Source organism: Capricornis sumatraensis, chromosome 20 (genome assembly GCF_032405125.1).
Source record: "Capricornis sumatraensis isolate serow.1 chromosome 20, serow.2, whole genome shotgun sequence".
In the NCBI taxonomy this organism is placed as follows: Eukaryota; Metazoa; Chordata; class Mammalia; order Artiodactyla; family Bovidae; genus Capricornis; species Capricornis sumatraensis.
This window is the reverse complement of record NC_091088.1, coordinates 8,375,189-8,402,424: the sequence shown is the minus strand read 5'-3', so window position 1 is coordinate 8,402,424 and position 27,236 is coordinate 8,375,189. Positions and strand designations below refer to the sequence as shown.

At 63.9% G+C, this 27,236-nt stretch overlaps 2 protein-coding genes across 4 annotated transcripts; one reads left to right on the top strand and one right to left on the bottom strand.

Moving 5' to 3' along the window:
- On the top strand, positions 1-21,732 carry BCAR1 (BCAR1 scaffold protein, Cas family member). Of its 3 annotated transcripts, none has more exons than XM_068991912.1 (7): positions 1-123; positions 10,094-10,642; positions 15,074-15,235; positions 15,395-15,511; positions 16,515-17,612; positions 18,345-18,434; positions 20,883-21,732. In XM_068991912.1, the coding sequence occupies exons 1-7, from the start codon at positions 112-114 to the stop codon at positions 21,393-21,395; spliced, it is 2,541 nt and encodes an 846-aa protein (XP_068848013.1). In that variant the 5' UTR covers positions 1-111; the 3' UTR covers positions 21,396-21,732. The 3 variants fall into 3 exon arrangements, with proteins under 3 accessions (XP_068848013.1, XP_068848011.1, XP_068848012.1); XM_068991910.1 differs by having other exon boundaries at positions 20-123; positions 15,395-15,559; XM_068991911.1 differs by lacking the exon at positions 1-123 and having other exon boundaries at positions 10,079-10,642.
- A 1,040-nt stretch (positions 21,733-22,772) lies between these two features.
- On the bottom strand, positions 22,773-26,820 carry LOC138096143 (chymotrypsinogen B-like). The gene is made up of 7 exons (XM_068992221.1): positions 26,769-26,820; positions 25,652-25,755; positions 25,486-25,565; positions 25,008-25,086; positions 24,469-24,649; positions 23,386-23,519; positions 22,773-22,934 (listed from the first exon to the last, which is right to left on the bottom strand). The coding sequence occupies exons 1-7, from the start codon at positions 26,818-26,820 to the stop codon at positions 22,773-22,775; spliced, it is 792 nt and encodes a 263-aa protein (XP_068848322.1).
- Between the last annotated feature and the right edge of the window lie 416 nt (positions 26,821-27,236).

Here is a 27,236-nt window from a genome sequence, read left to right as displayed (position 1 = left end):
CGGACCCGGGCCCGGGAGCCGCGCGGCTTCGGGGCGCTCGGGACCCCGCGAGCGCGCGGCGCGAGCGGTTCGCTGTGCGCCCCCGGGGGGAGCCCAGGCCCACCGGACACCATGAACTACCTGGTGAGCTCGGCCGGGGCGGGGTCCGCGCACCCGGGGCCGTCGGCCGAGGCCCCCCGGCCCTGCCCGCGCCCGGGCGCACCCGGCGGGCCCGGGCGCGGAGGGGTTAAGTGAGCGGCATTTCCTGCCGGACCCGTGGGTCCTGGGAACGGCCGCCGCGGGGGCGTGGGGCCGGGGTCCTGGGAACCTCCTCTGCCCGGCCCGGGCTCGCGAAGGCCAGGGCTGTGGGGGACCGCAGGCCCCACGCGCCCGCGGGCTGCTGGAAGGACCGGGTTCGGGCGCCGCGGGCCGCAGGGAAGTTCCTGGATCCGGGAAAGTAGCTGGCCGGAGGCCCGCTCCCGCCTGCCGGCCGTGCCTGCCGGGTGACCTTGGGCCTGAGAGCCGGGTCTCCGAGCCCCCCCCCCTCCATCGCCTGGAGCAGCGACCCCTTGGGCCGTGAATTTCCAGGAGGCGGGGTGGTGCTCCGTGTGTTTTGGGGGGACGGTTGCCCCTGCCCCAGGCTAGGGATCGAGGGCGCCGGGACCAAGTACGTGGTCTGCGAAGAAGTTAATAATTAACCTCGGTCGCCAGCGTTGGACTCCGGGATCCGGGGCGGGCTCCAGTTATGGCCTTCGTTCGCTGCAAAAGCGTTGTGGGAGCTGGACGGTGGACAGGGCAGTCTAACCCCACGCGGCGGTCCCATCCCGGTCCCTCGTCTGCGCTGGTGGAGCCTGCGAGCCGGGAGGGGCGCGGCCGCCGCTCGGGTGGCCGAAGCCCGGGCTTAGGTGCCCGGGTTGCTGCTGCGCTCGGCAGAGCCCCGGGTGGTGGTGACGGTTTCGGAGAAACTGAGGTTTGCCGAGGCCTGGGGGAGGTAGGGGAGCGTGAGAGGTTAGAGTCCGGGGAGATGTTGGGGTCTCCCATCTCTAGCTGGTCTTGAGAACAGGGAGCTTGTTTTCTCCCCAGCCTTAAGACTCTCAGCTGGGAGGTCCTGTCCAGGTTTGCTGTGCCGGTTTCAGCCAGGCCCGGAGGTGTTCCTCATCTCCCCCCACCCATGACCGTTTCCTTTCCAGGGTGGGGAGCTGATGCTGGCGTGGAGGGACGTCAGGGCTAACAGGCCTGGAAAAGCAGGAGAGGGGCCTGAGTGCAGGTGGAGCCTGATGGGAAGGGAGTCTGGGAGGAGCTGTTGGCAAGCCCTTCTGGCACTGGCACCCGCCACCCACTTGACCTCAGCGAGGGGAGAGTCCAGTGGGTGCAGGGTGGAGGCGGGCTAGGGCAGTCTCCAACTCTGCCAGGACGGTCAGCCTCAGCTCCAGAGAGCTGTACACTTGCGCTGCGGGCTTGCCCCGTCTTCCCAGGCTTGGGCAGGAACTGAAGTGAGGGCAGTGCCCTGGGCGTCCTGCCCGAGTGAGAGAGGCCACTGCTCCCTCCAGGTGCAGGTGGGGGCACTGAGGCCAGAGAGGGACGTTACTGTCCTCAGAGCTGACCCAGGGCGTAGTCTCCTGGTGTGGCCCAGCTCGTCCATGTGCTCCCCTCACTCTGGGACTGGGGGGACTGCCAGCTCCGTGGGGTCTCTCACTGGCTCCCACACTGTGCCTTAGTGGCCCCCACCTGGCCTCCATCATTCTTTTAGGGGTCCCAGCACCCGTTTTCTCTCAGCCTGGAGAGCTCTCCTCCGTCCCCCAGGAGCCCACAGCTGGCTGGGGCAGCTAGAACCAGCCAGCAGGTGGAAGGGGGTGGGGATAGTGCTTGGCGGGCACTGGATCATTCTCCGGGAAGACACTGTCCAAGTTCCTCCTCTCTGGGCCCTGAAGGCCCCAAGTACGGAGCTCCAGGGTGGTCTCCCTCCAGGGGGCGGGTGGGAGAGCCCCTGACTTGACCTGCTCCCATCTCTGCCTGGGGAGAGGGATGAAGTACTGGCTGGCTTGGAACGGGCTCAGGGTGGAGGGGCTGGGCCCCATCTCAGACCCCTTTTCCAGCACGCACCCTAGATGTCAGGGCTCGGGACCTTTTTTGAGCTGGAGAACTGCTCTTTGTGCCAGTGTGTCTCCCTCCTCCTGCTGAAGCATGTGGTGCTGCTTTAAGGGCTACTGAGGGTTACCATTTAGGACTGGAGAGGGGGCTTAGAACGCCGAGGTGGGGAAACCAAGGCGTTGTGAGGAACAACGCCTCTGCCGCCCCACCTGGGCTGTGCCTCTGTCTCTGCCCCTCCAGTGGCAAACCTGGAGGGTGGCCCTGGTGGCTTCCCAGGGCCTGATGCTGTCCGTGAACTCAAGGTCGGCCTGTGCTGGCCTCTGCCAAGAAGCCAAATCCTGAGACTGAACAGGCCAGTCTGTCCCAGCGAGTCTGGGGTCTGGGTCAGTTCCCTGGGCGGGTGGCAGTGGTGCGGGGCTCAGGGCGCGAGGACCACTCCCAGCTGTCAGCAGGTAGATGGGCTCTGGGACAGTGGGCTCTGCTCTTGTCCCTCCCCAGGGGTTCCTCAGTGCCCCGGGGCCAGGCCCGCCTCTCCCCACCATCTGGTGTGCTGGAGGCTGCAGGCCATGTTTGCGGCTCGAGGACCCTCCCTGCCCAGCCGCCAGGGTCCGTGCCTGGGACACCCTGCCCACGGCCTGCTTCCCACCCAGGACCTGAATGTGGAGGCTTTTGCTCTTGCCACTGTTAACCAAGGCCAGGTCGGGGCACCTGCTGGTCTCAGGGAACTGCTGGCCATGACTCCCCACAGCTGGGTTTCCAGTCTGTGTTTGTGGACCTGTTCTGGCTGCTGGGGTCAGGGCCTGGGGCTGAAGACCTGCACCCAGCCCCTGCTCTGCTTCTGGGGCTTGGGCGCTGCCCAGTAGGCGGGGAAGGGGGCATGCCTCCCTTGTTCCCCGAGGGTGGCTCTGGCGCAGGGTCTCACCCATGCTTCTCACGCTGAGCACTGAAGACCTGAGCCCAGTCCCTGAACTCTCAGCTGTCCTGCGTGACACCAAGGCCAGCTGTTCTGGAGTTCCATCCGAGATGAGGGTGTGGGGACCCCCGGAAAGGTGAGGCGCTGCCCTCCTGAACCCCCCAGCCCGGAGCAGAGCGGGGGCTTGTCAGGGCCCTGGGCACGGGGCAGCCCTCCTGGGGGCGTCCCAGGACACGAGTGAGCTGTGGGTGTGGGCTGCGGCGGGGGCACACACACGTTTTGGCTGTATCCACTGGCCACAGGGTCTCCTTGGGACAAGCAAACAGAATACCCCAGAAATAAACTTGGCCCACATTTCAGACGGCTGTGTATGAAGAGAACCAGTGTTTGCCGAGTGAGTGCCATGTGTGGGGCTCTGTGCTCGGGGCCTGGGTGTGTGTCAGGCAGGGATGGGGGGGTGAGCAAGGCCTGTGAACTTTCCGCCCCGGACTTCGTGGACCTGACCAGTGCCCTGGGACCTCCTGGCTGCGCTTTGCCACACAGCTCAGGGCCCCTCTGCCACGTCCTGCCCCCGACGCTGGCAGATCAGGTAGCAGTTGCGCACCTCAGTTTCCCCGTCTGTAGGATGGGCGTAGTCCTGGTGTCTCGGGGTGAAGGAGATACTGAGTGTGCAGAAGAGCTGTGTTGTCAGATTGTCACTGTGAGCCTGTCAGTCTCTCAGCCGCCAGGTAGCACCACCCCCGAGTCCGGGTTTGGGGACACCTAGAGCACACCCAAGACTCCCCGGGGCAGCAGGTGGAGGGCACACCCATCCGATGGGCACCGATCTCCTGGGCGCGTGCCCAGTGGTGACCGTGGCCCAGCTGCTCTGTGCCCTGGGCCCGTGGGTCTGGCACACACAACGAGGGCCATTCTCACCCCAGGCCGGCCTGTGGGACAGCCTCTCAGCTCCCTGTGCAACAACCAGGCCGTTGTCCTGGGTGCGCCGATGGCAAGCCGTTGACCAGGGAGTATTGCTTCAGGCTGGGGGTGCCCCTCTGTCCCCTCCCTCTAGGGTGAGGCCGTGTCAGGGGGCCGACCTGGCTTCCTCGGGTGGCTCCCAGGGAGGCCAGGGCACCTCCCCCTCCTGCGCCCGGCAGGTCAGCAGCCCCAGGTTCAGCCCTGCTTGTGCGGGGGTCCCCTGGTGAGAGGGCAGGATCCCCTCCCCCCTGCCGTCCTGGATGCCCAGGTTGGGGGACATGAAGTGGGCAGTGATGAGGGATGTCGATTGGCACCTCAAGGAGGGCGCACTGGGTGGTGGGTGCCCAGGAGAGAACCTGGTAGTCTTCCGGGGGCTGGTGACACCCGAGTGGCATCCTGAAGGAGTAGGATTTAGCGAGGGGCTCCCCAGGTCAGGAGTGAGGGGCCAGAGGCGGCGGCTGCCATCCGCGTGGTGCCTGGACGCGGGTGGGCCCCTGTGCTGTGCCCTCCTGGGGGCCCGGCTGTGCCCCCCTGGGGCTCATGAAGCCTGGCAGTGATGGAGGCTGGCGGGCCAGGTGCTGTGCCCTCCTGGGAGCCTGGCTGTGCACCCTTGGGGCTCGTGAGGCCTGGCGGTGACAGAGGCTGGCGGGCCAGGTGCTGTGCCCTCCTGGGGGCCTGGCTGTGCACCCTTGGGGCTCGTGAGGCCTGGCGGTGACAGAGGCTGGCCCGGGGCCTGGCTGTGCTCCCCTGGGGCTTGTGAGGCTGGTGGGCTGGGTGCTGTGCCCTCCTGGATGCCCGGCTGTGCACCCCTGGGGCTCGTGAGGCCCAGCGGTGATGGAGGCTGGCTGGCTGGGTGCGGTTTTCCCCCCCGGGGCCCGGCTGTGCGCCCCTGGGGCTTGTGAGGCCCAGCAGTGATGGAGGCTGGCGGGCCGGGTGCTGGGTGGACGGGCCTCTCTTCAGCCTGGAGCGAGGACCCAGGCCTGGGCACACGTCCAGTGCAGGAGTGCTCCGGAGTGGTGGGTCTTGCCTGTTCTCCCACAGCGTGCCATGCTGGACACGCTTGCGGGCCCTCCTGCGTCCTCTTGAGGCGGCCTGCCAGTCCAGGCCGTGACCCTGGTGCCCCACCTGCCTGCCCCGCGTCACGGCCATGCCCCGTGTGCCCTCTATGCACACGCCCTTCCCGCACAGTTTTCTGGCGCCTGGTTTTCGCCCTTCGTGAGTCGCCTGAGATGTCCCTCTTAGGGAGGCCCTCAGCCTGGCCTCTGTGAGGTGGCCCTGTCACGGTAGTTTTGCGTCCCACTCTTCGCCCTGTCCTGGCAAACCGTGGTATGTCTTTTTGGTTGAGCTAGGCTTGCACCGCCTTGCTGAGGCTGGCCCAGCACCTGGCCAGGCGAGCCTCTCATTAAACAGCAGCGTCCTGGGAAACCAGGCTCGCCCTCTGAACGCAAGGGGTCCGGGTGCTCAGAGAGGCTGTGGGGCCTGCTTGGGGTCCCCAGCAGTGGGCGGAGGGCAGACCCAGGTGGGTCTTGGTGCTGCTGCTCAGACCGGAGAGGGGGGGCGTGAGGAGCAGCTGGAGCGGCTGGGAGGCCCCGGGGTGGTGCCCGGCCAGCTGGCGCGCGGCAGTGCCCGGACCGTGGCAAGTCCGCCCCTAGGGCTCGGGGTGGGGCGGGGGGGGCACCAGCTGACGCAGGCTGAGGCGCTCCCAGTACCAGGCGCCTGCTGCCGTGTGCCCACCCAGGAGGCACTGCGCAGCCCAGCTCCGTCGCCTGCGGGATAAGGGCCCAACTGCTCCACGCGCTCACACCGCCTGTGACTGGGCCTCCCTGGGTGCAGCGGCCCAGTAGCTCCCTGGGTGCCCTCCTGGCCTGGGGGAGACTCTCACCCCGTCCCCCTTTCCTGCTGGCCCTGGCCCCGGGTGGAGCTCTCCAGCACCTGAGGCTAGCACTGCCTGAAGCCCCTCTGCTGGCCTTCCACCCCTGGCGGCCCTCCTCCAGGTGGGGGGCATCTGTGAGGCATGCCCCTGTCTGCACCCGCCCCCTTTGGCTGGAGGGGTTTTCCTGTGACTCACTCTGCTGGCACTTCCTGTGGTCACGGGCAGGGGCTGAGGGGACCCATCCGAGTAGCTCCATGTTCTGGGGTCACTCGCTGAGGGAGGGTGGGCTGGGTGTCCCGCCCCCTGCCCCCTCCCCCTCCCCGCCCCCTCCCCGGAATCAGAGTGTGCTCCAGCGGACTGCAGACCATATTTGGGAAACTTGCTCTTCCTGCAGGCGGCCGGGGCTGGGATCTGGGGATCAGCGAGCTGTGGAGCTCCTCCCAGGCCTCTGCCCTCTGACCCACCTCAGCCTGGGCCATCCCATCCTGCGATGGAGCCCAGGAGGTTGTCAAGACATATGGGTTTTCAGCTCCCAAACCAAAAAATGCTTATTAAATACAAGTTGCAAGTTTCTGAAAAACAGAAAGAAAAAGCATCCTCTCATCGTCTCAAACATTATCCTCTCCCCATTTTTCAAGTTCAAGTGACTTTTTATTTAGGAATCACGTACGCCTCTTGTGTTCATAATTGACCTGGTCTAACAAGCTGCAGACGGTGCCATGTGGGGCCTGAACCCCAGTGCTCCCCTCGGTGCAGGTGGGCCTCCACTCCATGCCTGGGCTGACCTCCCTGGACCTTGTCCCCGTGGCTTCCAGCTTCCTGGCCTCTGGCTCTGCAGGGGTGCACTCTCTGCCGACACTCTGAGCCTGGAGTCTGAGCCTGCGGTCCTGGGGCTGCCTGCCCAGCCGGCTGCCTTCACACTGTGTCCACCCGCCAGTCCCCAGCATGCCAGGGCTCGGAGGGGCTCTTTCTGGCCCCCGAGGCCAACGTGGAGGTGGGGGAGACCCCTTCTCTCTTTTCTGCCCGCTGGTGAATCCAAGGGACAAGATGCAGGCCCCAGTGGACGCGGGTGGTCCCGCCCCGGATCCCACTGCTGAGGCAGGTCCAGAGTAGGCTCTGACTCTTCAGGCCCCAGGAGATGCAGAGGAGGGGCTGGCGCCCAGCCGGCCTGGCACAGTCCTGGTCTCAGGCCTGGCCTTCCTCCTGGCGAGGCCTGGGCCTCTGCTGCGCCCCACCAAGCTCTCCGCCACCCCGGAGGTTGCAGCGGCCCCCGCCCTCTCAGCAGGAGCCAGCTTTGCTCCTGCCCACTGCCTCCCCCTGCCCGCTGCCACCCTCATGCCTGCGGCCTCTCCCCTACCTGCTGCCTCCCTCATGCCCACTGCCTCGCCCCTGCCCACGGCCTCACCTCTGCCCGCTGCCTCGCCCCTGCCTGCTGCCTCCCTCATGCCCGCTGCCTCCCCTGCCCGCTGCCTCCCTCATGCCCGCTGCCTCCCCTGCCCGCTGCCTCCCTCATGCCTGCTGCCTCGCCCCTGCCCGCTGCCTCCCTCATGCCTGCTGCCTCCCCTGCCCGCTGCCTCCCTCATGCCTGCTGCCTCGCCCCTGCCCGCTGCCTCCCTCATGCCCACTGCCTCGCCCCTGCCTGCTGCCTCCCTCGTGCCCGCTGCCTCTACCCTGCCCGCTGCCTCGCCCCTACCTGCTGCCTCGCCCCTGCCCCCCTCATGCCTGCTGCCTCGCCCCTGCCCGCTGCCCCCCTCATGCCTGCTGCCTCGCCCCTGCCCGCTGCCTCCCTCATGCCCGCTGCCTCTACCCTGCCCGCTGCCTCACCCCTGCCCCCTGCCCCCCTCATGCCTGCTGCCTCGCCCCTGCCTGCTGCCTCCCTCATGCCCGCTGCCTCGCCCCTGCCCGCTGCCTCCCTCATGCCCGCTGCCTCGCCCCTGTTCACTGCCTCCCCCCTGCCCGCTGCCTCCCCCTGCCTCACCCCTGCCCGCTGCCTCGCCCCTGCCTGCTGCCTCCCTCATACCCGCTGCCTCGCCCCTGCCCGCTGCCTCCCCCCTGCCCGCTGCCTCGCCCCTGTTCACTGCCTCCCCCCTGCCTGCTGCCTCCCCCTGCCTCACCCCTGCCCGCTGCCTCGCCCCTGCCCGCTGCCTCCCTCATGCCCGCTGCCTCGCCCCTGTTCACTGCCTCCCCCCTGCCCGCTGCCTCCCCCTGCCTCACCCCTGCCCGCTGCCTCCCCTTGCCTCACCCCTGCCCGCTGCCTCGCCCCTGCCTGCTGCCTTCCTCCTGCCCGCTGCGGCTGGTCTGGCCATGGCCCTCCTGCCGGGCCCCTGGGGCACCTCTGGGCCCTCCCCCCGTGCACGCCGCGGGGCCGAGGACTGAAACCAGGCCCTCTTTCCGGGTCTCTGTCTCCAGGGAGGTTCTGGGCCTGTCGGCATGCTGTCTGCCAGGACTGGGGTCCTGTGTGACCCCAAGGCCAGCACAGGCCGCTGGGCCTTGGGGCCTCTGCGTGGAGCGTTTTCTCCACTCCGGGGGCGCTGACTCACAGAGAACAGAGGAGCGCCCCAAGTCAGCGGTTCTGGGGCGGCTGTGAGACCTAAGGGGAATTGCTGGAGTAAAGAGCGGGGCTGGGGGGACGGTGCTGCCCTTCTGTGGCCTTCCTCAGCCTTACCGGATGCCTTCCCGTTTTGCTGTATTTTCCCCATTCATTCCTGATGCCTGTCTCATTCCTGTCCCTCTTCCGGAGGCACCTGTGCGAATGTAATGTGTCTGGAATCTGTCCTCGGACAAGTGTCTGTGAAAAACGCATAGAGTTGTTCTGTAGGTGCCTGTGACATCTGCATAAAGTGTTCTGGGCCGTAGAGCGCCTGTCTGTAGCCGTAACTCGGGAGGGCATGGCTGGCGTTCCTCACCAGGCCCCGGGCCCTGCCAGAGCTCAGAGCAGAATCAAGAACGTGTCCCGCTTCGCTGGCTGGAGCCCTGGGCGTCTTTTGGTTGTCTTGGCCAGTCTGCTCTCCCTTTCAGAGAACTCTTTGCATTTTGTGGGTTTTCTGTTGGTGTTCTTGCCTTCTCGCTGCTGATGTGTCGGAGCCCCTCCAGACTCCAGGTTTGATCTGCTTGTCACTGGTGGCCTGCCACCCTGTCAGCTTTCTGTGATTCACCCATCCAGCTGAAACCGGTCACATCAGTGAGCTTGACTCCCTCTTTGCTCCTGTTGTTGTTACCTTAGATTTGGTGCTTTTGTGGTCCTTTTTCCTGGGGTTTTGTTTTATAATTTTTTCAGCTCAAAGTCCCAGAGATAGTCTCCACAGTGTTTCCTCTGTCACCTCTAAGCTCATACCTTTCACAGGTGGGTCTTTGTAACGTGAGGCAAGTGTCCAAATGGACCTTTTTTCCCGCGGTGTGTGAGCATGTGGGTTGTGGTCCTGCCCTTGCCGTCGCTGCGGGGTTCCCAGTCGTGGTCCGGAGTCGTGACCTGTCCTCATGGCAGGAACACAGTGCCTCTTTGCCTTCCATTTTCAGAACCAACCTGCCTATTTGCCAACCTCTATTTCTCCGCTTAATTCTAGATTCTTTGTCTTTGATTGACTTCTTCCCTCCCCCCCAAAATTCTGCTGGCATTTTTATTGCAGTTGTAACATTTTAAGTAAGCTTGGCCCAGTTGGTGCGTTTTCTTCCTCCGAGGTCTCCTGGAGTCTGTGCTTGCTTAACTCTTAGATAACTTGCAGCTTTTGTTATCTGCTGATGTCTTTCCCGTGTGGTTGGCCCTTCGTGCTTGTTGGGCTCTTTACACAGATGGCGCGTGCTCTGCAGACGATGACTGTTTTGCCCCTGTGTGTTGTCTGGTCTCTCCCTCCTGGCTGATTGCACCGGCGGGACAGCAGGCAGAGTGTGCATCCTGTTCTGTCTGCAGGACGTGGTGGCCATTACTGTCATGATCACTGCCTTCCCCAGCCTTGGGTCTAGCCAGTAGCATGACTCCGGGAGTATTTGGTTGGTTTTTTTTTTCAGTAGCTTGGGTGCCATCCTGGAGTGTGGGTGGAGGCTGTGGTCACGAGGGTTTTGAGGCACTCTGCAGGCGTGTTTGAAGAAGCGCCAGCATCAGCGGGGCTGTTCTGCCAGGGGCGGTGGGCACAGAAGCGCAGGGATCCCACCAAACCCTGTGTAGTTCGTGCCTCGGTGCCAGAGCCACGTGCCTCCCCAGTCCCGGAGGAGATGGGAGCTGGGCGGGCCGCGGGCGCCCAGTGCCGCCTCTGCCCTTACTCCCCATGTCCTCTCCCCAGAACGTGTTGGCCAAAGCCCTCTACGACAACGTGGCTGAGTCCCCGGACGAGCTCTCCTTCCGCAAGGGCGACATCATGACGGTGCTGGAGCGGGACACACAGGGCCTGGGCGGCTGGTGGCTCTGCTCGCTCCACGGCCGGCAAGGCATCGTGCCTGGGAACCGCCTCAAGATCTTGGTGGGCATGCACGACAAGAAGCCGGCTGTGCCGGGTCCGCCCCAGCCCAGCCTCCTGGCCCCCGCAGCCCCGTACACCCCCATGGTGCCAGCCACCTTCCCGCCCCAGCCGGACAGCGTCTACCTGGTTCCCACCCCCAGCAAGACTCAGCAAGGCCTCTACCAGGCTCCCGGGCCCAGCCCCCAGTTCCAGTCCCCGCCGGCCAAGCAGACCTCCGCCTTCTCCAAGCAGATGCCTCATCACCCATTCCCCAGCCCAGCCCCCGACCTCTACCAGGTGCCCCCAGGGCCAGGCAGCCCTGCCCAGGACGTCTACCAGGTGCCGCCCTCCATGGACGCACGGCACTGGGAGGGGACGAAGCCACCAGCCAAGGTAAGGCCTCCTGGGAGATCAGGCGGCCCTTCCGGGGGGTCTCGCCCAGGCCTGATTGCTGGACGCAGCAGGGCCCAGCCAGTGATCTTTGGGACCACGGGGGTTCCTGTAGCAGCTCCGTGTTTGGTCTGGGGCCACGGTGGGAGGTAAGTGCCGAGTGTTCACCTGTCTGCTGGTGTCAGGGTGAGCTGCCCAGGAGGAGACATGGAGCTGGTCTTGGGCTGTGAGGTGTCCTTCAGCTGACAAGCCCCAGTGGGAGGGTTTCCCCGGCAGAGGACACAGCTTGTCTTAAGACTGGCATGGCAGTTGGAGCTGGCCCGGGAGGCCTGAGAGTAGGCCAGGACCCTGGGAGCCTGGTACCCTCCTGAGGACAGAGGGTTTGGGGTGGGAGTGACCTGCCCAACCGTGTCCGGGTAAAGCCATTCTGTGCAGAAGGGAGGGCGCAGGGAGCCCAGGAAAGGGGAGTGGAGGCGCTTGCCGGGGGTAATTGGAGCACGGAGTGCGAGGCCGGAGTGGCCAGGATCCCAGAGGGACGCACTGGCTGGCAATGACGCTTCTCTGCCCAGTAGCACAATGGGGGTGAGCGGTGTGGGGCTGGTGGGCACCTCCGAGACTGTCGGAGTCCGCGGCTGCCCCATCTTGCTGCTCTGCCACCTCGCCCAGGGCCCATAGGCCAGGACGGGGGTTGGGGGAGGCCCGCCAGCGAGTGCTGGGGCGCCCAGGGGCCCCTCGGTGGTGAGCTCGTCCTCCAGGCACCCGACCATCTCCCGGGCCATGGCAGCGAGCTGCAGAAGCCGCAGGGTGACCTGCCCGTGACTCCTGGACTGAGGGGCGGACACTGCCTGCTAGACCGTATGGTGGCCCTGAGAGGGCCTCTCGCTGTTGCCCACGGGAGGCGGGAACCCAGCACCCTAGCGGCACCCCAGCCTGCCCACGCGCCCCTCACCCCCGGGCCGTCTGCCATGGAAGGAGTGGGACTGGAGTGCATGTCTTGCCCAGAGCCGCCCGTCTGAGGACGCTCTCCTCACGGCACTGGGCCTCTGTGCTCTGCCGGCCCGGTGCCGAGATGCCAGCTGGGCAGCAGTCCAGCGTGTATGTTGCCCTGGACCTGCCACGGGCAGAGCTTGGCAGCCGGGAGGCCTGGGCAGAGGCCCCTTGTCTCTGCCTGCTCCTTCCGCCGCCTGGCTGGACAGGCTGGGGGCTGGGCTGGGGCGGCTCAGACAGGGACTGCTGCACAGTGGCTTGGGGTGGGGGTGAGGGGGCGGTAACTGGCTGGTGAGCCTGGGGACATGCCAGAGTCACCCGCGCACACCCACACAGCTCCATTCCACACACTCCCTGGGCAGGCACCCTCCCCGCCTGCCCCCTCCTTTCCAAGCCTCTGCAGGCAGGCCTGTCCTGGCACAGCTCTGAAGTCAGACATGGTAGAAGCCCCCACCCCGGAGGCACAGCAAGGCCCCACTGTGGGCTGTGGGCGTTTAGCTGTGGGTCCTGTTTCCCTCCCATGCATGCAACTTGCTCGTAGACTGCTCTCTGGGTTCCCCCAGCTGGCGAGCTCCCCCCGCGTGCCCACTGAGGGGATTGCCCAGAGCCGGTGTCCCCCGGGGCCCCTGGGCTGGGGGCCCAGGAACCTCACCGTCCCCTGAGAAGCCTTGCTGCTCCTGGCCTGGGCAGCCTCGATTGCATCTGCTTTTACTTCATAGTCATGAAAGCTGTGCTTGCTTGTCACAGGCAGGTACGTAATGTATGAGAAGGCCTGGAGAGGAGCGTCCCCAATCGAGACGGGCTCACTGGGGGATTTCTCCGTATTTTGTCTAGTGAACTACTCATCTTTCACAGATTGGTACAGACTTTCGCCTTTGAGGTTATAAATCTGGCATTAGATACCAGAAGCATTTTCTTGGGTCCCTAAGCATGATTACAACTGCCCCCAGTTTTGCTTGTCACCCCCTCTTTGGGGGACAGGCTCCAAGGGGCTTCTGATGGCGAGTGTCTCTGTAACAAACTGCAAGACTGTAAACATCCTGCAGTGTTCATCTGTGCCCACATTTCAGGCTGTGCTTTCAGAAGCCTGGGAAACTGAGGCCCCTGGTTCTAGGGCTGGAGGTTGGCTGGACTGAGGGGGACTCTCCCTGCAGAGTGTCGGTAGGGCCTTGGGTCCAGGGAAACAGAAGGTGAGTGATGAGGTGGGCGCCCAGGAACAGCGACCTGCCTGCAGCCTGGAGCAGGGCAGCCTGCATGGCTCGGGGCAGGTCAGGGCCACCTCAGGAGTCAGCACCCTTTGGGGCTGGGGCATGGGTTAGGGAGCCGAGGCCCCGGAGGAGGAGGCCAGTCTTGGGGGAGCACCTCTGGGTCAGAGCTGCAGACACAGCTCAGCCTCGCTCCTCAGGAGAGGGGGACCCATGTCAGGTCTGGGCCTCCGTCCTTCGACACCCCAGAACAAAAAGCTGAGGCTCTTAGGTAGGGCTGGGGCCGGAGGTGCCAGACAGGCTGGCCTGGGTCGCGTGGGGTGACACCCATTGCCCAGAACAAGCCCATTGCAAGCTGCCCAGCAGTGATCAGCTGGGACAGAAGACAGCAGGGCGCTTGCTGGGTCCCGGGGTCTTGGGAGCCTTCAGCCTCCCTTCTGTCTCCTGACGGCGCCCTGCGGCACCTGCCTGGTCCGTGGTGTGGATGTGTGTCTGGCCGTGGCTGTTGGGTGTGTTTTCTCGGCCTCTGCGTGTCTGTCTCCTGCGCCTTGAGATGTGTGCGTGAGGGAGCGTGTGGGCCGTGTGCTGGGCATTGTGTCTCCTACGCCCGGGGCGCCAGGTCTGCTGATGGGGCCTCAGGTGTGGAGCTGGCAGCCTGTGATCAGGGGCTCCTCTCTGGGGCGTGGGTCTCCCTGACGAGCCCCCCACCCCCACCCCCACCCCACCGTGGCCGCCTGCTCTGCCCTCTAACAGAGACATCTGTCAGCCGGCATGGCTGCTCCTCGTCCCTGACTCAGCCGCAGTCCCAGTCGGCCCGCGCCCCCGGCCCTCCCATCAGCGCGGGTGGAGGCGGTGCTGGTGGGCGCGGAGAAGCCGGGGCGCACCCCGGGTCCCGCGGTCCCCTTGGGCCTCGCCTCAGGGCCCCGCCGACCCGCCATGTCCCGCCAGCCGCCCCCCCTCCCCGGCCTGCTGCTGGCCGGGTCCAGCGTCTGAAAATAGCCCTGGAGGAGACTCAAGTCTGGGGCTGGAGGAGAGGGAGAGGCTTGGGAAGGGCCGCCCGCTCCGCCGCAGACGCGCCGGGGGCGGGGACACCGCGGGTGAGCCCCGCCCGGCCGCGCCTCCGACCAGCAAGGGCCGCGCTGCTCCAGGGGCGCCCAGCGCTTGCAGGCTGCGGAGCGGGCGCGGGGTTCTGGGGGCGCAGAGCTCTGGGGATGCAAGCCCGGGGCGCAGGGTTTTGGGGGCGCAGGGCTCTTGGGCATGAGCGCCGGGGCAGGCCTGCCTCCGCCCCGCGGTTCCCAGGGACGTGTGTGGGGAGCGCCTGAGTCACCGCGTCCCAGACCTCCGTTTGATTAGGGGTCAGAAGGGCGTTTTGTCAAGAGGGGTGAGCTGGGAGCTGTGCGGAGGAAGTGTGCCCCTGCCCGGTCAGCAGATCCGGGGCCCACCAGTCCCGCAGGGCCTGTGCCCCACAGGGGGAGGCTGCCTGCCCGCTGGCCCAGGGAAGAGCACCAGGAGGGGAGACCTCCCGGCCGAGGCCCTGTCCTTTTAGGTGCGTGGAGGGTGGTCTCTGCAGCCCCGGGGGTGTGGTGCTGTGGGAGCAGGGCTCCTGGTTACGGTCTCCATCGTTCCTCACACCCACACACAACTTGCCAGAACAGCCTCTGTCCTGCTGTTTGCAGTAGAACTGGCTTTGGGCGCTGGGAGTTCTCAGTGGCCCCTTCCCAGGAATCCCCCAGGGGTGTGGGGGACAAGGAGGGCAGGGAGGCCCCAGGCCCTGACCCCCAGGATCCCCTGCAGGCCCCCTCCTCCTCCCGCCTGGCACCACCACCCCCATCGTCTGGAGCCGGAAAGTGGCTGCCGGGCCCTTCGGTGGGGACAGCCCTGCAGGCAGGCCGCCCTGTGGACAGCGCTGCTGTGAGGCGCCATCGGCGGGGGCACCCCGGGCAGGGGCGGCCCCCTCCTCAGCCCACGTGTAGGCGCCTCTGGAGCCTTGCGAGTCACTGGGCTGTGGACTCCTCTCCTGTGTCCTGCCACACCAGATGGCTGTCCGCCAACAGTGGGGCCCTCGTAGTCCTCGCGCGCTGCCTCACTGATGGGAAGGCGAGGGCTACGAGGGGCATGCACACCCTCTGCTCCGGGGGCCCCTCGCGTGTGTTCTGCTCACGTCAGGCGGTGGCATCTCCCTGAGGGGGTCGTGGAGGCTGGTCTCCAGGGCTGGAGGTGACGGGTGGCTGTCTGCCCGCAGGTGGTAGTGCCCACCCGTGTGGGGCAGGGCTACGTGTTCGAGGCCCCCCCTCCCGAGCAGGACGAGTACGACATCCCGCGCCACCTGCTGGCCCCCGGGCCCCAGGACATCTACGACGTGCCCCCCGTGCGTGGGCTGCTGCCTGTCCAGTGCAGCCAGGAGGTGGGTGTCCGGGCTGGTGGCGGGGTCCTGTCATCCCCCTGCCCGGGGCGCTGTGCTGTCCAGGCCCGGCCGGGGAGGCCCTGGGGTGCAGCTTGGGGTCCGCCTCCCTGCCCTCAGGTGGCTCTGGCCTCTGCATTACTGCACCTCTCCTGTCCTCAGGTGTACGACACACCCCCCATGGCCGTCAAGGGTCCCAACGGCCGGGACCCCTCGCTGGATGTGTACGACGTGCCCCCCAGTGTGGAGAAGGGCCTGCTGCCGGCCAGCCACCACTCGGTGAGCGCGGAGGGGATGCTGCAGCTGCACAGGGTGCTGGGTGTGACTGTGTGAGCCCTGCAGCGGGGGCCTGCAGAGCGGGGGGCTCCAGAGACCTGCTTCCAGGATCTCTGTGACGGGGGTGGAAACCAGGCGCCCCTCCGAGCCTCGGCTTCCTCATCAGGGAAGGGGTCCTTCCTCTGCAGGGCGTTCTCCAGGAGGTTCTTGAGAGGGTCACATGGGATGGCAGGGGAACCACAGCATGCACCGTCCAAACCGGGGTTCTTCTCAGAGTGCGAGGAGGAGGATGAATAATTAGAAGGGGCCTCGGGTGTGAACCAGGACTGTCCTGGGCAAACCAGGGCATCAGCACCCTGAGTACAGCACGCAGGTGGCTCAGCCACCTATTAATATCTGCCGTAAAGAACCCGCCCGCCAATACTGGAGACGTAAGAGGTGCAGGTTGGATACCTGGGTCAGGAAGATCCCCTGGAGGAGGGCATGGCAACCCACTCGAGTATTCTTGCCTGGAGAATCCTAGGGACAGAGGAGCCTGGAGGGCTACAGTCCATGGGGTCACAAAGAGTCAGATACGACCGAGAGACAAAGAGGAGAGGCAAAGAGTAGAGACAGAAAAGAAAATACCCCCGTGGTGGTGGTACTGATGGTGGGGTGGTAGTGGTGTGATAGCTGACCTCTCCGTGAGTGTTTGCAGTTATACAGAGAATTAAATCGTGTAGTCCTCACAATAAACCCGTGAGGGCATTCTCTCCGAGGCCAGCGTACAGGCACAGAGAGGTGCACCCAGCGCCTGAGGTCACACAGCTAGTAAGCGGTGGGGCCGGGACTTTGAGCTCTGGTCTGGCCCCAGAGTCTGAAGCGTAACCTGCAGGAAGAAGAATCGCGGCGCTCAAGCGCCGGGCTGTGTGCGCGCAGATGCCTGGGTCCACCCGTAGGTCCGGGGTGGGGGGTGGGGCAGGGAGGGCAGGTGGACGGGCAGCCGTGACCGCTTCTCGGCCCCCAGGTGTACGATGTCCCTCCCTCGGTGAGCAAGGACGTGCCCGACGGCCCCCTGCTGCGTGAGGAGACCTACGACGTGCCCCCCGCCTTCGCCAAGGCCAAGCCCTTCGACCCAACCCGCCACCCGCTGGTCCTAGCCGCGCCCCCTCCGGACTCCCCGCCGGCCGAGGAGGTGTACGACGTGCCGCCCCCGGCCCCCGACCTCTACGACGTGCCCCCAGGCTTGCGGCGGCCCGGCCCCGGCGCCCTCTACGACGTGCCCCGGGAGCGGCTCCTGCCCCCTGAGGCGGCCAGCAGCGGCGCGGCAGACGCAGGCGTGTACTCGGTGCCTCCTGCGGCCGAGCGGGAGGCCCCGGCCGATGCCAAGCGCCTGTCGGCCTCGAGCACCGGCAGCACCCGCAGCAGCCAGTCGGCCTCCTCCCTGGAGGCGGCAGTGCCGGGCCGTGAGCCCCTGGAGCTGGAGGTGGCCGTGGAGGCCCTGACCCGCCTGCAGCAGGGCGTGAGTGCCACCGTGGCCCACCTCTTGGACCTGGCAGGCAGCGCAGGCGGGTGCGGGGGCCGGCGCGGGCCCCCCGAGCCTCAGGAGCCTCCAGCTGTGGACCTGCGGGCCGCCGTGGCCGCCGTCCACGCAGCCGTCCACGAGCTGCTGGAGTTCGCCCGCAGCGCGGTGGGCAACGCCACGCACACCTCCGACCGCACGCTGCATGCCAAGCTGAGCCGGCAGCTGCAGAAGATGGAGGATGTGTACCAGACGCTGGTGGCCCACGGCCAGGCCCTCGACAGCGGCCGGGGAGGCCTGGGGGCCACCCCCGAAGACCTGGACCGCCTGGTGGCCTGCTCGCGGGCGGTGCCCGAGGACGCCAAGCAGCTGGCCTCCTTCCTGCATGGCAACGCCTCGCTGCTCTTCAGACGGACCAAGGCCTCTGTCCCAGGGCCGGAGGGGGGGGGCCCCCTGCACCCCACCCCCGCTGACAAGGCCAGCAGCATCCAGTCCCGGCCCCTGCCCTCGCCCCCCAAGTTCGCCTCCCAGGACTCTCCTGACGGGCAGTACGAGAGCGGCGAGGGGGGCTGGATGGAGGACTATGACTACGTGCACCTGCAGGTGGGTGCGCCCGGCCTGGGGAGGGCCCTGACCCCCGGCAGGCTTTCACGGCCAGGGGCAGGCGTGGGGCCCGGCAGGTTCTTGGTGAGCCCCTGGGCCCTCCTCACTTTCCAGGCCAGCTGGGCCCCTGGAGTCCCACCCTCCCTGTCTCAGGCCCTTGGACCCATGTCGCTGGCACCATCAGGGGTCCTGCAGCGCCCCCCCCCCCCCCCCCAGGGATGGCTGCCGGTCACCTGCAAGGGCAGGGCTTGTCTGGCGCCTGCGCCTTGTCCTTTTTGGGGAGGTGAATCCTGAAGTGCAAGCAAAAGCAAAGATCCTAGCAGGAGAGGGGGAACAGCGAAGTGACGGACGGTGGGCCCGGCTGGGCCTTTGAATGGAGGTCCGGGTGCCGGCCGAGTGGGCGTCCCAGGGACAGCGGTCAGGGGTGGGCGGGCAGACCTTGTACCCCAGGGGGCGGCCTGGACGTGATTCCCGCCATGGGGGCAGGGCGGGGCGGCGGGGCCTGACCGCGTGGTTGGGCGCCCGCCGCATCCTCACCCCAAGCCCGCGCGTGGCCGTGGGGCGGGTGCTGGTCTGAGGGCTGGAGCTGAAGGAGGCCCAAGGCCCTGCTGCCGAGCCCCGAGCCCCGCCCTCACTCCGCTCGTGGCAGCAGCGCCCCCGGTGGCCGCTGGCCTCACTGCACCCCCTGGCCTGGGCGCTGTGGCTCAGCTCCATCCTGTGTCTCCCTTGCAGGGGAAGGAAGAGTTCGAGAAGACCCAGAAGGAGCTGCTGGAAAAGGGCAACATCATGCGGCAGGGAAAGGGCCAGCTGGAGCTGCAGCAGGTGAGGGCGCCCAGGCTCGCAGCCTCTCCTGGCACTGTCGTCTTGAGAGTCTGTTTTGCTAGCTGACCTTCTGGGGCTCCCCAGACCCTCCCCGATCTGCTCTCCCGCAAAGCTGTCCCCATGTGTCAGCAGGATTTGTGTAGGTTATTGTCAGTCATCGTGGCAGGTATCTTAGCACACGCAGAGAAGTGTGAAAGCAAAAAAGAAGCCACTCACCCTCAGGGGCAGTCACCATGCTCTGGGGCTGGTTTCCATTCCTGCTCCGGCCTTGGAAGGGTCCTCCATCCGTGGCTTGAGACGTGAATGAAAACAGTTACATCTGCTTTCATCTCAGGACGTTTCCGTGGCATTAAATATTGACCATAAATTGTTTTTAAAGTTAACCTACATCAGTTATAGTTGAATGTTTACTTTGTACCCAGTTTTTCTTATTGTGAAAAACATTGCTGTGTTTATCTGAGGGCGTAGAATTTTCCTCATATTTTGGCTTGTTTCCATAGAATAGGAAAGGGATTTTTTTTTAGGGAGTTTTATTCTGATTATGGAGATTTTAAAAATTAAAATACAGTCTGGTAAAAAATCAACACAGAAAATATCACCCAGAAAGTTTCCCTCATTTCCCATTCCTTGAGCATGGGGAAGGGTGGTCTAGGAGAGAGCCCACCAGGTTCACCCTGAGACCGGGGACTTGGGGTGTGGTTTTCAAAGCCACGTTTCCCCAGCTGCAAAGTAGGGGACATAGTTATACCCATCTTGGGGTCAGTGTGAGAATTAAATTAGTAAACAATATATAATGCTTGGGAGGTGCTGGGCACACAGAACATGTGCAGCCAGGGTACAGATGCTAATGACTGGCTCTGAAGGGGATCGCCACTGACTTAGGAATGGACATACGCTTTGTCTTCTCTGCCTTCTGCTCCACTCTGGCAGCATTTACTTAACCAAAGAGAACCAAGTGAGTTTCACCAAGTAGCCAGCTAAGAGGGAAAGTCAGGGTTTCAAGTGCTAGGAAGGGTCAGTGTCACTCTGGTTTGCTAATTAAATAAAGCCTGAAACCTGAGTCTATGCAGGGCTGGTCACAGCCACCCAGTCAGAACCAGCTTGGGGTGAGAACTTGTCAGTCCACACTGCTAACATCCAGGCCAGAGCTGCTGCTGGTGGGGATTTTTATCACATGGCTTATGTGTACTCACTAACAGGAAGTGAACAGCCCATTATTGTTGTGTGTTATATATATATTTAATATATGTATATATCAGTTCAGTTGCTCAGTCGTGTCCGACTCTTTGCGAACCCATGAATCGCAGCACGCCAGGCCTCCCTGTCTGTCACCAACTCCCGGAGTTCACTCAGACCATCGAGTCAGTGATGCCATCCAGCCATCTCATCCTCTGTCGTCCCCTTCTCCTGCCTCCCTCCTCCTACCCCCAATCCCTCCCAGCATCAGAGTCTTTTCCAATGAGTCAACTCTTAGTACACTGTATGTTTCCAGTTTTTATATTTTCCTGGGGTTGTGGGCAGGGAGGGAGGGCCGTTTGTAGGATCTTAGTTTCCCGACCACAGACCAAACCTGCACCCACTGCGATGGAGGCACAGTCTTAGCCATGGGGCCACCAGGGAAGCCCTCCAGTTTTCTAGTTCAAGAGGGAAAGGGACTATTTGTGTTTAAAGGAAAACGCCTTTGTAGAATAGTCACTAGTTATGGGTGGGGATTTTTTCTGAAATAGGCAAGTACTATGACCTTTTGGTTTTTCCTTAACATTTTTATTGTAAGAGACTTAATACATGTATAAAATTGAAGAAAATAACCCCCCAGGTAAACTCATTGGAGAAAAGGAGCCCCAGGCTTCCCTAGCCCATCATTCTCAGGGCAGCGACTTGTCTACCACATTGTTGTGAAAGCCTTACATCGTTTGATCTGCAAATACTTCAGTGTATAGTTCTAAAAGGATAATTCACCAGAGATTTAACAGATTTCAGGGTGCATGTTACTCTAGGTGATAACTCTCTTCTGCTTCGTGTATTTGAATCTTTTCACTCGGCATACGTTGAGATTTTTTTTTTTTTAACTTTTCATTTTGAAATACTTGGAGATTGATGGGAAGTTGGAAACAAAGTGTCGAGTGCGTTCCCTTCTCCCAGTCCCCCAGGGATGGCGTCTGAGGTGACTGGACAGTAGCATCCAAACCAGGAGGCCGCGACCCCTCACCCCGCCGCCGCTCACTGGCCCCCTCTCTAGCACTTTTGTCTTTTCAAAGACGTGACACACACGGCCTGCCACCTCTGGAGATGAGTGGGGAGGCCGTCTGGAGAATGTCTGAGGGCAGGCTGGGCGGGTGGGGCCGGGGAGGCCAGTGCAGGCCTCTGACGGGGGGCCCTCGCTCTCCCGCTGGGCTTTGTCCTTTCACTCCACGGCCTGCTTTTCACCCTGCTGTCCCTCTCTCCCAGCTGAAGCAGTTCGAGCGGCTGGAGCAAGAGGTGTCGCGGCCCATAGAGCACGACCTGGCCAGCTGGACGCCGGCTCAGGCTGCGGTGCCGGGACGGCCAGGCGGCCTGGGGCCTTCGGACCGGCAGCTGCTGCTCTTCTACCTGGAGCAGTGCGAGGCCAACCTGACCACGCTGACCAACGCCGTGGACGCCTTCTTCACCGCCGTGGCCACCAACCAGCCGCCCAAGATCTTCGTGGCGCACAGCAAGTTCGTCATCCTCAGCGCGCACAAGCTGGTGTTCATCGGGGACACGCTGTCACGGCAGGCCCAGGCGGCTGACGTGCGCAGCCAGGTGACGCACTACAGCAACCTGCTGTGCGAGCTGCTGCGTGGCATCGTGGCGACCACCAAGGCTGCCGCCCTGCAGTACCCATCGCCCGCTGCCGCCCAGGACATGGTGGACCGGGTCAAGGAGCTGGGCCACAGCACCCAGCAGTTCCGCCGCGTCCTGGGCCAGTTGGCCGCTGCCTGAGTGCCGCCCACGGAGGGGCAAGGGCAGGAGGGCAGGGCGGCATGGCCCAGAGAGCTGCCTCGCCGCGCAGGGCCAGGCGCCCAGACTGCGCAGGGCAGCGTGTGTATTTATGATGGGCCAGGAGGTGGGGCAGGCCTCCCGGCGGAGCCCCAGCAGAGCCGAGGCTATGAGGGCTAGCAGTCTCTTCCGAACGCACTGCAGGCCCAGGGGGGCCAGGCTGGGGTCCACAGGCCTCACCACCCACACAGCCTCAGGGGACCCCTTGGGCTGACCAGTGAGGGGGCCACGTCCCCTGACAGGGCAAGCGTGGCTGGGGGTATGTTCTCTGCACCAGGAGAAAACCCTAAGAAACTATTTTTCATTATTGATTTTCCATTCATTTGACTAATAGTCTACATTTAAATAAAATTTAAAATGAAAAGCATCCTCCTGAGGTATGAGAGTCAAGGCGGCCAGGTGGGAAGGCAGGTGTGCCACAGGTGGGCTGCCAGGTTGAGCGGTTTCCAGGGGTTTCAGGCTGAAGCTGTGCAAAGGGTGAAGAGAAAGTAGGTCTCTTCAGAAAACGAAGGCCTGGGGGAGCCGGGCTGGGCCTGGAGAGGAGGCAGGGAGCCCGGGCTGCTGGAAGGAGACTGAAGAGCAGCGTCCGGCGGAGCCCTGCGGCCAGAAAGGCTCAGCGTGTGTGTGGCCAAGGGCACAGCCAGCACTGAGGTCTGATGAAAATCCACCCTGGTTCCCGGCAGTGGCTGAGGGGAAGGCGGGTGCAGGGGCAGGAGCTGCTCCAGGAGCCAGTGAGCCGTGCTGGGGCCCCCACATCTAAAGGCAGAGAGCCCCCCACTGCAGGCACCCCTGGGGGACACAGGACTCCATGCAGAGAAACCCTCTTTCACAGCCCTTGTCCAGAACTTAACCCTTAGGAGCTCTTAATTTCAGCTTGTGGAACTTCTCCAGAAGTGTTCCATCTGAATTACACTGAGACTTGGCTTCCAAGTTGGGAGTAGGGGACCAGTGCCTGCTAAGTTGCTTCAGTCATGTCTGACTCTTTGTGGACTGTACTCCCCGTGGACTGTGGCCCACCAGGCTCCTCTGTCCATGGGATTCTCCAGGCAAGAACACTGGAGTGGGTTGCCGTGCCCTCCTCCCACGAGGGGACCAGCTGTCACCGTGATGCGTGTAAATCTGGGCCTCACTCCCCATCTCCGTGAAGAAGGGCATAGGGCTGGGCGATCTGCCAGCCCTCTCAGCTCTGAACTCCAGAGGGCCCTCAGGAAGGGCGGCCACCCTCTCACCCTTCATCCAGCCCAGTGAAGACGCAGAGGTGAAGATGCAAGCAGTTTTATTTGGGTTTTACACAGATGGGAGCTGGGGTGGGGCAGAGGCTCAGTTGGCCTCCAGAACTTCAAGAATCCAGGGAATGAACTTGGTGACCCGGGCATATACGCCAGGTAAGAATGGGCTACACCGGCTGCTGCCCCAGGACACGATGCCCGCCAGGGTCCAGGCTCCATCCTTCTGGCAGACCAGGGGGCCGCCTGAGTCGCCCTGCAGAAGGAGACAGGACTTGTGTCCAAGCCAGAAAGAAGGTGCCAGGGCCCTGCTGTGCCCAGACCTGGCCTAGTCCAGGGGATGCAGACGAAGGGCAAGTGGGGGCCCAGAGGTTGTGCACAGACACTCGGACCTGCTCAGATGGCAGCTCTGCCCCCTACTCCTGGGGGGCCTGGGGCGGGGGCTGATCCTCTCAGCCTCCCCATCACCTGTAAAATGGATGGAAATGTCCATCTTGTGTGGTTGCTATGAAATTAAATCCGTCTGGAAGCACCATACCACACCTGGTCAGAGCCAGCTCTCACCAGGGGCCTCTGATAGTGCTGGTCCACGCCTTCACTGGGACACCAGGCAGGGCATGAGGGTAAGGAGGTCGTGGCAGAGGGGCTGGCCCTCCTGGCCTGACCAGGGGGGAACCTGTGAGGGCGGGCAGGGTAGCAGGCAGTACCATGCAGGAGGAGATGCCGCTGGCCCCCGCACAGATCATCACGTCAGTGATCTTGCTGCCCCAGAACTCTTTGCAGTCGGCATTAGACAGGATGGGCAGGGTGGCCTGCTGCAGCTTGTCAGGGGTATCGAAGGCTAGAAGGACAGAGGGTGTGGGGTCAGGGCCCAGGGAGGAGACCAGCGCCCGCTGGAACCCTGCCCTCCCGCGGTGTGGTCCTCCATCATGACAATCGTAGGTGCTAAGCGCCACCTTCCAAGAGTCTGGGAGGCGGTCCCTCTCCAATTCCACACCAGGAAATGGGTCTGCGCTCCCAGCACAGTTGGTCAAGCAAGTCCTGCCTGCCGGGCCCCTGCGTCCCGGGCCAGCCGGGCCCTGCGTGTGGGCAGAGGGGCCATCCCTCCTCCCCAGCCCTCCTCTGCCTGGGGACACTGGGGGGACCCGTGAGGGAGCGCCTCCCTATTCTGCCCTTTCTGGGCTGCTCGCGTTGTGTTGAAGGACCAGCTGGTAGGCTGTGGCCGTGGTGGAGGAACTCAGGACAGAGGAAGAGCCTGCGGAGGCTGGAGTCTGAAGGTGGCCTGGACCGTGGGCTCCCGGCGCAGACTCCAGGGATGCTGGGCACACCCACGCTTCTCACTCTACCTCCGTGCAGATTAGAGGGGTGACACTTAGGTGCTGGAGCTTAGGTGTCTCTTTGGAAACTGTTTAGGTATATATGGCTTGTTTTTATTTTTGCTTGATAGGTTTTTAATAAAGAGGGTTAAGTGGACTTCCCCAGTGTGTCAGAGGGTAAAGCGTCTGCCTACAATGCGGGAGACCTGGGTTCAATCCCTGGGTCGGGAAGATCGTCTCAGGAAGGAAATGGTTACCCACTCCAGTACTCTTGACTGGAAAATCCCATGGACAGAGGAGCCTGGTGGGCTACAGACTAGGGGGTTGCAAAGAGTCAGAGACGACTGAGCGACTTCACCTTAGCTTTCTTTAAGTAAAGAAACGGAAGGTTGATTGTTGCGATTTACGATTGTGCTCAGGACTTAGCTGGAAGCACTGGAGTCTGGGCCCGGAGCAGTCCTCACGGACACTCACCATTGTACCGGGTCTTGCCCCAGCCGGTGACGGTGCACAGGGAGCCCGCGGGGAAGCTGGCGTCGGCGCTGGGCAGGCAGACGGGGGCCACGGCGGCGGAGAGGCGGGCGGGCGCTGCCAGCTTCAGCAGGGCCACGTCGTTGCGCACGGCGCGCAGGTCCCACTGCGGGTGTTGGAAGACCTGCGCAGGACAGCGGGGGCTGGGCGGGCCACGGGGGCGGGGCCGCGGGGGCGCAGGCGAGCGATTGGGGGGTGGGGGTGCAGAGGGTGTTGAGGGAACACGGATGCGGCCGAACAGACCAAATGGGGGGAGTGGCATGTGACATATTTTGCATTTTCCTACGATGAGCAAAACAACCTTGAGTGTTTGTAAGGGAGCTGTGTTTGGGAAGAAGAACAGAAAGTCGGTCTAGAAAGGTGCCGGCGGGGTGAAGCACAGCCGCTGGTCAGGGTCCTCAAGTCCACGACCCCCCACCCAGCAGCCCCCTCCTCCCCGCCCCAGCACTCCCCCACCACACCGCCCACCCAACCGTGAGTACCTCGGCGACCCTCAGCACCTGGCCGGCCTCCTCCTCGGAGCCCTGGTCGGATACCCCGGCCACCACGAGGTGACCCTTCCTAGGAAGAAAGCCACAGTCGGAGCACAGGCTCACAGCTGCCCCCGCAGAGGCCTGGGCACTGTGCCAGGTGGGCGAGACCACCCGGGCTACCCAGTCGTGCGGGGACCCCAGGGCACCCCTGTTCTCCCTGGGCCTCAGTTTCTCCATCTGTACTGTGAAGGCAGAGGCCCAGACCCGCTGTCCTGGACCAAGCTGGGGTCTGGAGGCCGGGGTGCTGGCGGGGGTTGGGGGATGGGGGGGCTTTTCCTGGAGACTGTTCTGCCTGCAGGTGGGGAACAAGAGCAGCCGCCCCCAGCCCCTTGGCACCCCCCGCCAGTAGCCCCGTGCCCACTCCCTGAGCCTGCTTGGGGCTGGGAGGTAAAGGTGGTCCCTTTGAGCAGGTGAAGTGGGGCCTCACCTGACCCCGCAGTGGGCGGCGGTGACCACCCAGTCCTCACTGATGAGGGAGCCCCCGCAGAAGTGGAAGCCGGAGCTGGTCTGGGGAGGGGGTGGGAGAGAGTCAGCCTTGCCTCTCCCACCTCAGCCCCCTCTGTCTAACCTGCCCCTCCTCAGCACCCCCTCACCTGCAGGGACACCTGCCAGGGCCAGGAGCCGGGCACGGCGTCCTCCCCGTTGACAATTCTGGAGAGGCCGCTCAGCACAGGGTCGATGGCGGGGACCCCGCAACCTGAGGGGCAGAGATGGGGTGGCTGGTCTGTAGATGGTGCCTCAAGGGGTATCAGGGTGCAGACGCAGCTCTTCCAGGCCTCCGCGGCACCCTGGCACCCAGAGCTTTGTCTGCTGCAAGACATTTAGCCCCCTCCCGGCTAGCTGACAACTGCCCTTAGGCACTCTTGTGGATGGTCCCTGAAGCGGAGGGTCTCTGCAGTTGGGGCCCAGGCTCCCCGGCCTGCTGTGTGCCCTGAGGGGGGTGTCCGTCCCCTCTGAGCCCAGGATCCTTTCCCAGAGGCTGGGATGTCCTGTGTGAGTCCTGGGTGCTCTCATGGCCTCTGAGTCTTCAGGGGGAGCAGCTTTGGGTGAGGGTATTACCTTGTACTTTGGCCACCTGATGCAAAGAACTGACTCATTGGAAAAGACCCTGATGCTGGGAAAGATTGAAGGCGGGAGGAGAAGGAGGCAGCAGAGGATGAGATGGTTGAATGGCATCACGGACTCAATGGACATGAGTTTGAACAAATTGTGGGAGATGGTGAAGGACAGGGAAGCCTGGTGTGCTGCAGCCCATGGGATAGCAAAGAGTCGGACACAACTTAGCGACTGAACAATTGCCACAGGTGGGGTGGCATCAACCCAGGAGTGTGTCCAAACCCAGAGGGTGGAGGGGCCGGGCAAGATGGATGGGCCTGGGGAACATCCCTGAGGCAGAATTCACATGGCTTGGTGGCAGGTTTGGAGGATAGAGGAGCCCAGACCACCCCAAGGCTTCTGAGCGAATGGAGGAGACCAGACCAGAAGTCCAAGGGACCTCCAGGTGGCGGGGGGCCCCAGGCCCAGCGGAGGAGTGGGGAGCCAGGGGTAGGTGCCCGAGGAGGGTCAGAGGGGCACCTGGAGGGGTGGGCGGCAGGGGTGGTTCAAGGCATGAGGACTTGGACCCTCGTGTCCCCTGCTTCTGGGGCTGGGGCCAGGGCGGGGCCGAGGCTTGACCGGGGTCTGCCAGGCCTGCCTGAGCCCTGCACTTACCGAAGCTGCTGCCAAAGAGGAAGAAGCCAAGGACAACCCAGAGAAGGGCCATGGTGTGCGGCTCAACAGAGGAGATGGGGTCTGCCCGAGGGACCCCCAATATATTGCCCCAGCCCACCAATCGCAGCCTGCCTCGCCATCCCCTCCTTATCAGAAGACCTTGGGCTGAGAAGCACCTGACTGCAGCGCAGGCCTGGGAAAGAGACAGCCCTTGGGGGCCACTCCTGGGAAAGTTTCCTGGAGTCACAAGTGTGTGGGGCCAGCACCGGACTCCACCCCCAGGTGCCCCCTCCCCAGGGCAGGCCTTGAGCACAAGGAGCCAAGGGTTGACGGGGAGGCAGGAGGCCAAGGTGCCCCCCTCATCTGTGTGCACCCCTTCTGGCCACTCGTGGGAGGTGGACTAACAAGGGGCCCTCCTGGACACCGCCTGCCACCTGGTTCAGAGAAGGTCCAACTTCAGGAGAAGAA

Coding starts and splice junctions, on each gene's coding strand:
- BCAR1 (XM_068991910.1), top strand. Junction 17,613..18,344: donor ATGACTACGTGCACCTGCAG/GTGGGTGCGCCC, acceptor TCTCCCTTGCAG/GGGAAGGAAGAGTTCGAGAA. Junction 18,435..20,882: donor GCCAGCTGGAGCTGCAGCAG/GTGAGGGCGCCC, acceptor CCTCTCTCCCAG/CTGAAGCAGTTCGAGCGGCT.
- LOC138096143 (XM_068992221.1), bottom strand. CDS start 26,820: ATGGCCCTTCTCTGGGTTGTCCTTGGCTTCTTCCTCTTTGGCAGCAGC. Junction 25,566..25,651: donor CCTGGCAGGTGTCCCTGCAG/GTGAGGGGGTGC, acceptor CCCCCTCCCCAG/ACCAGCTCCGGCTTCCACTT. Junction 25,087..25,485: donor GCCGCCCACTGCGGGGTCAG/GTGAGGCCCCAC, acceptor CTTTCTTCCTAG/GAAGGGTCACCTCGTGGTGG.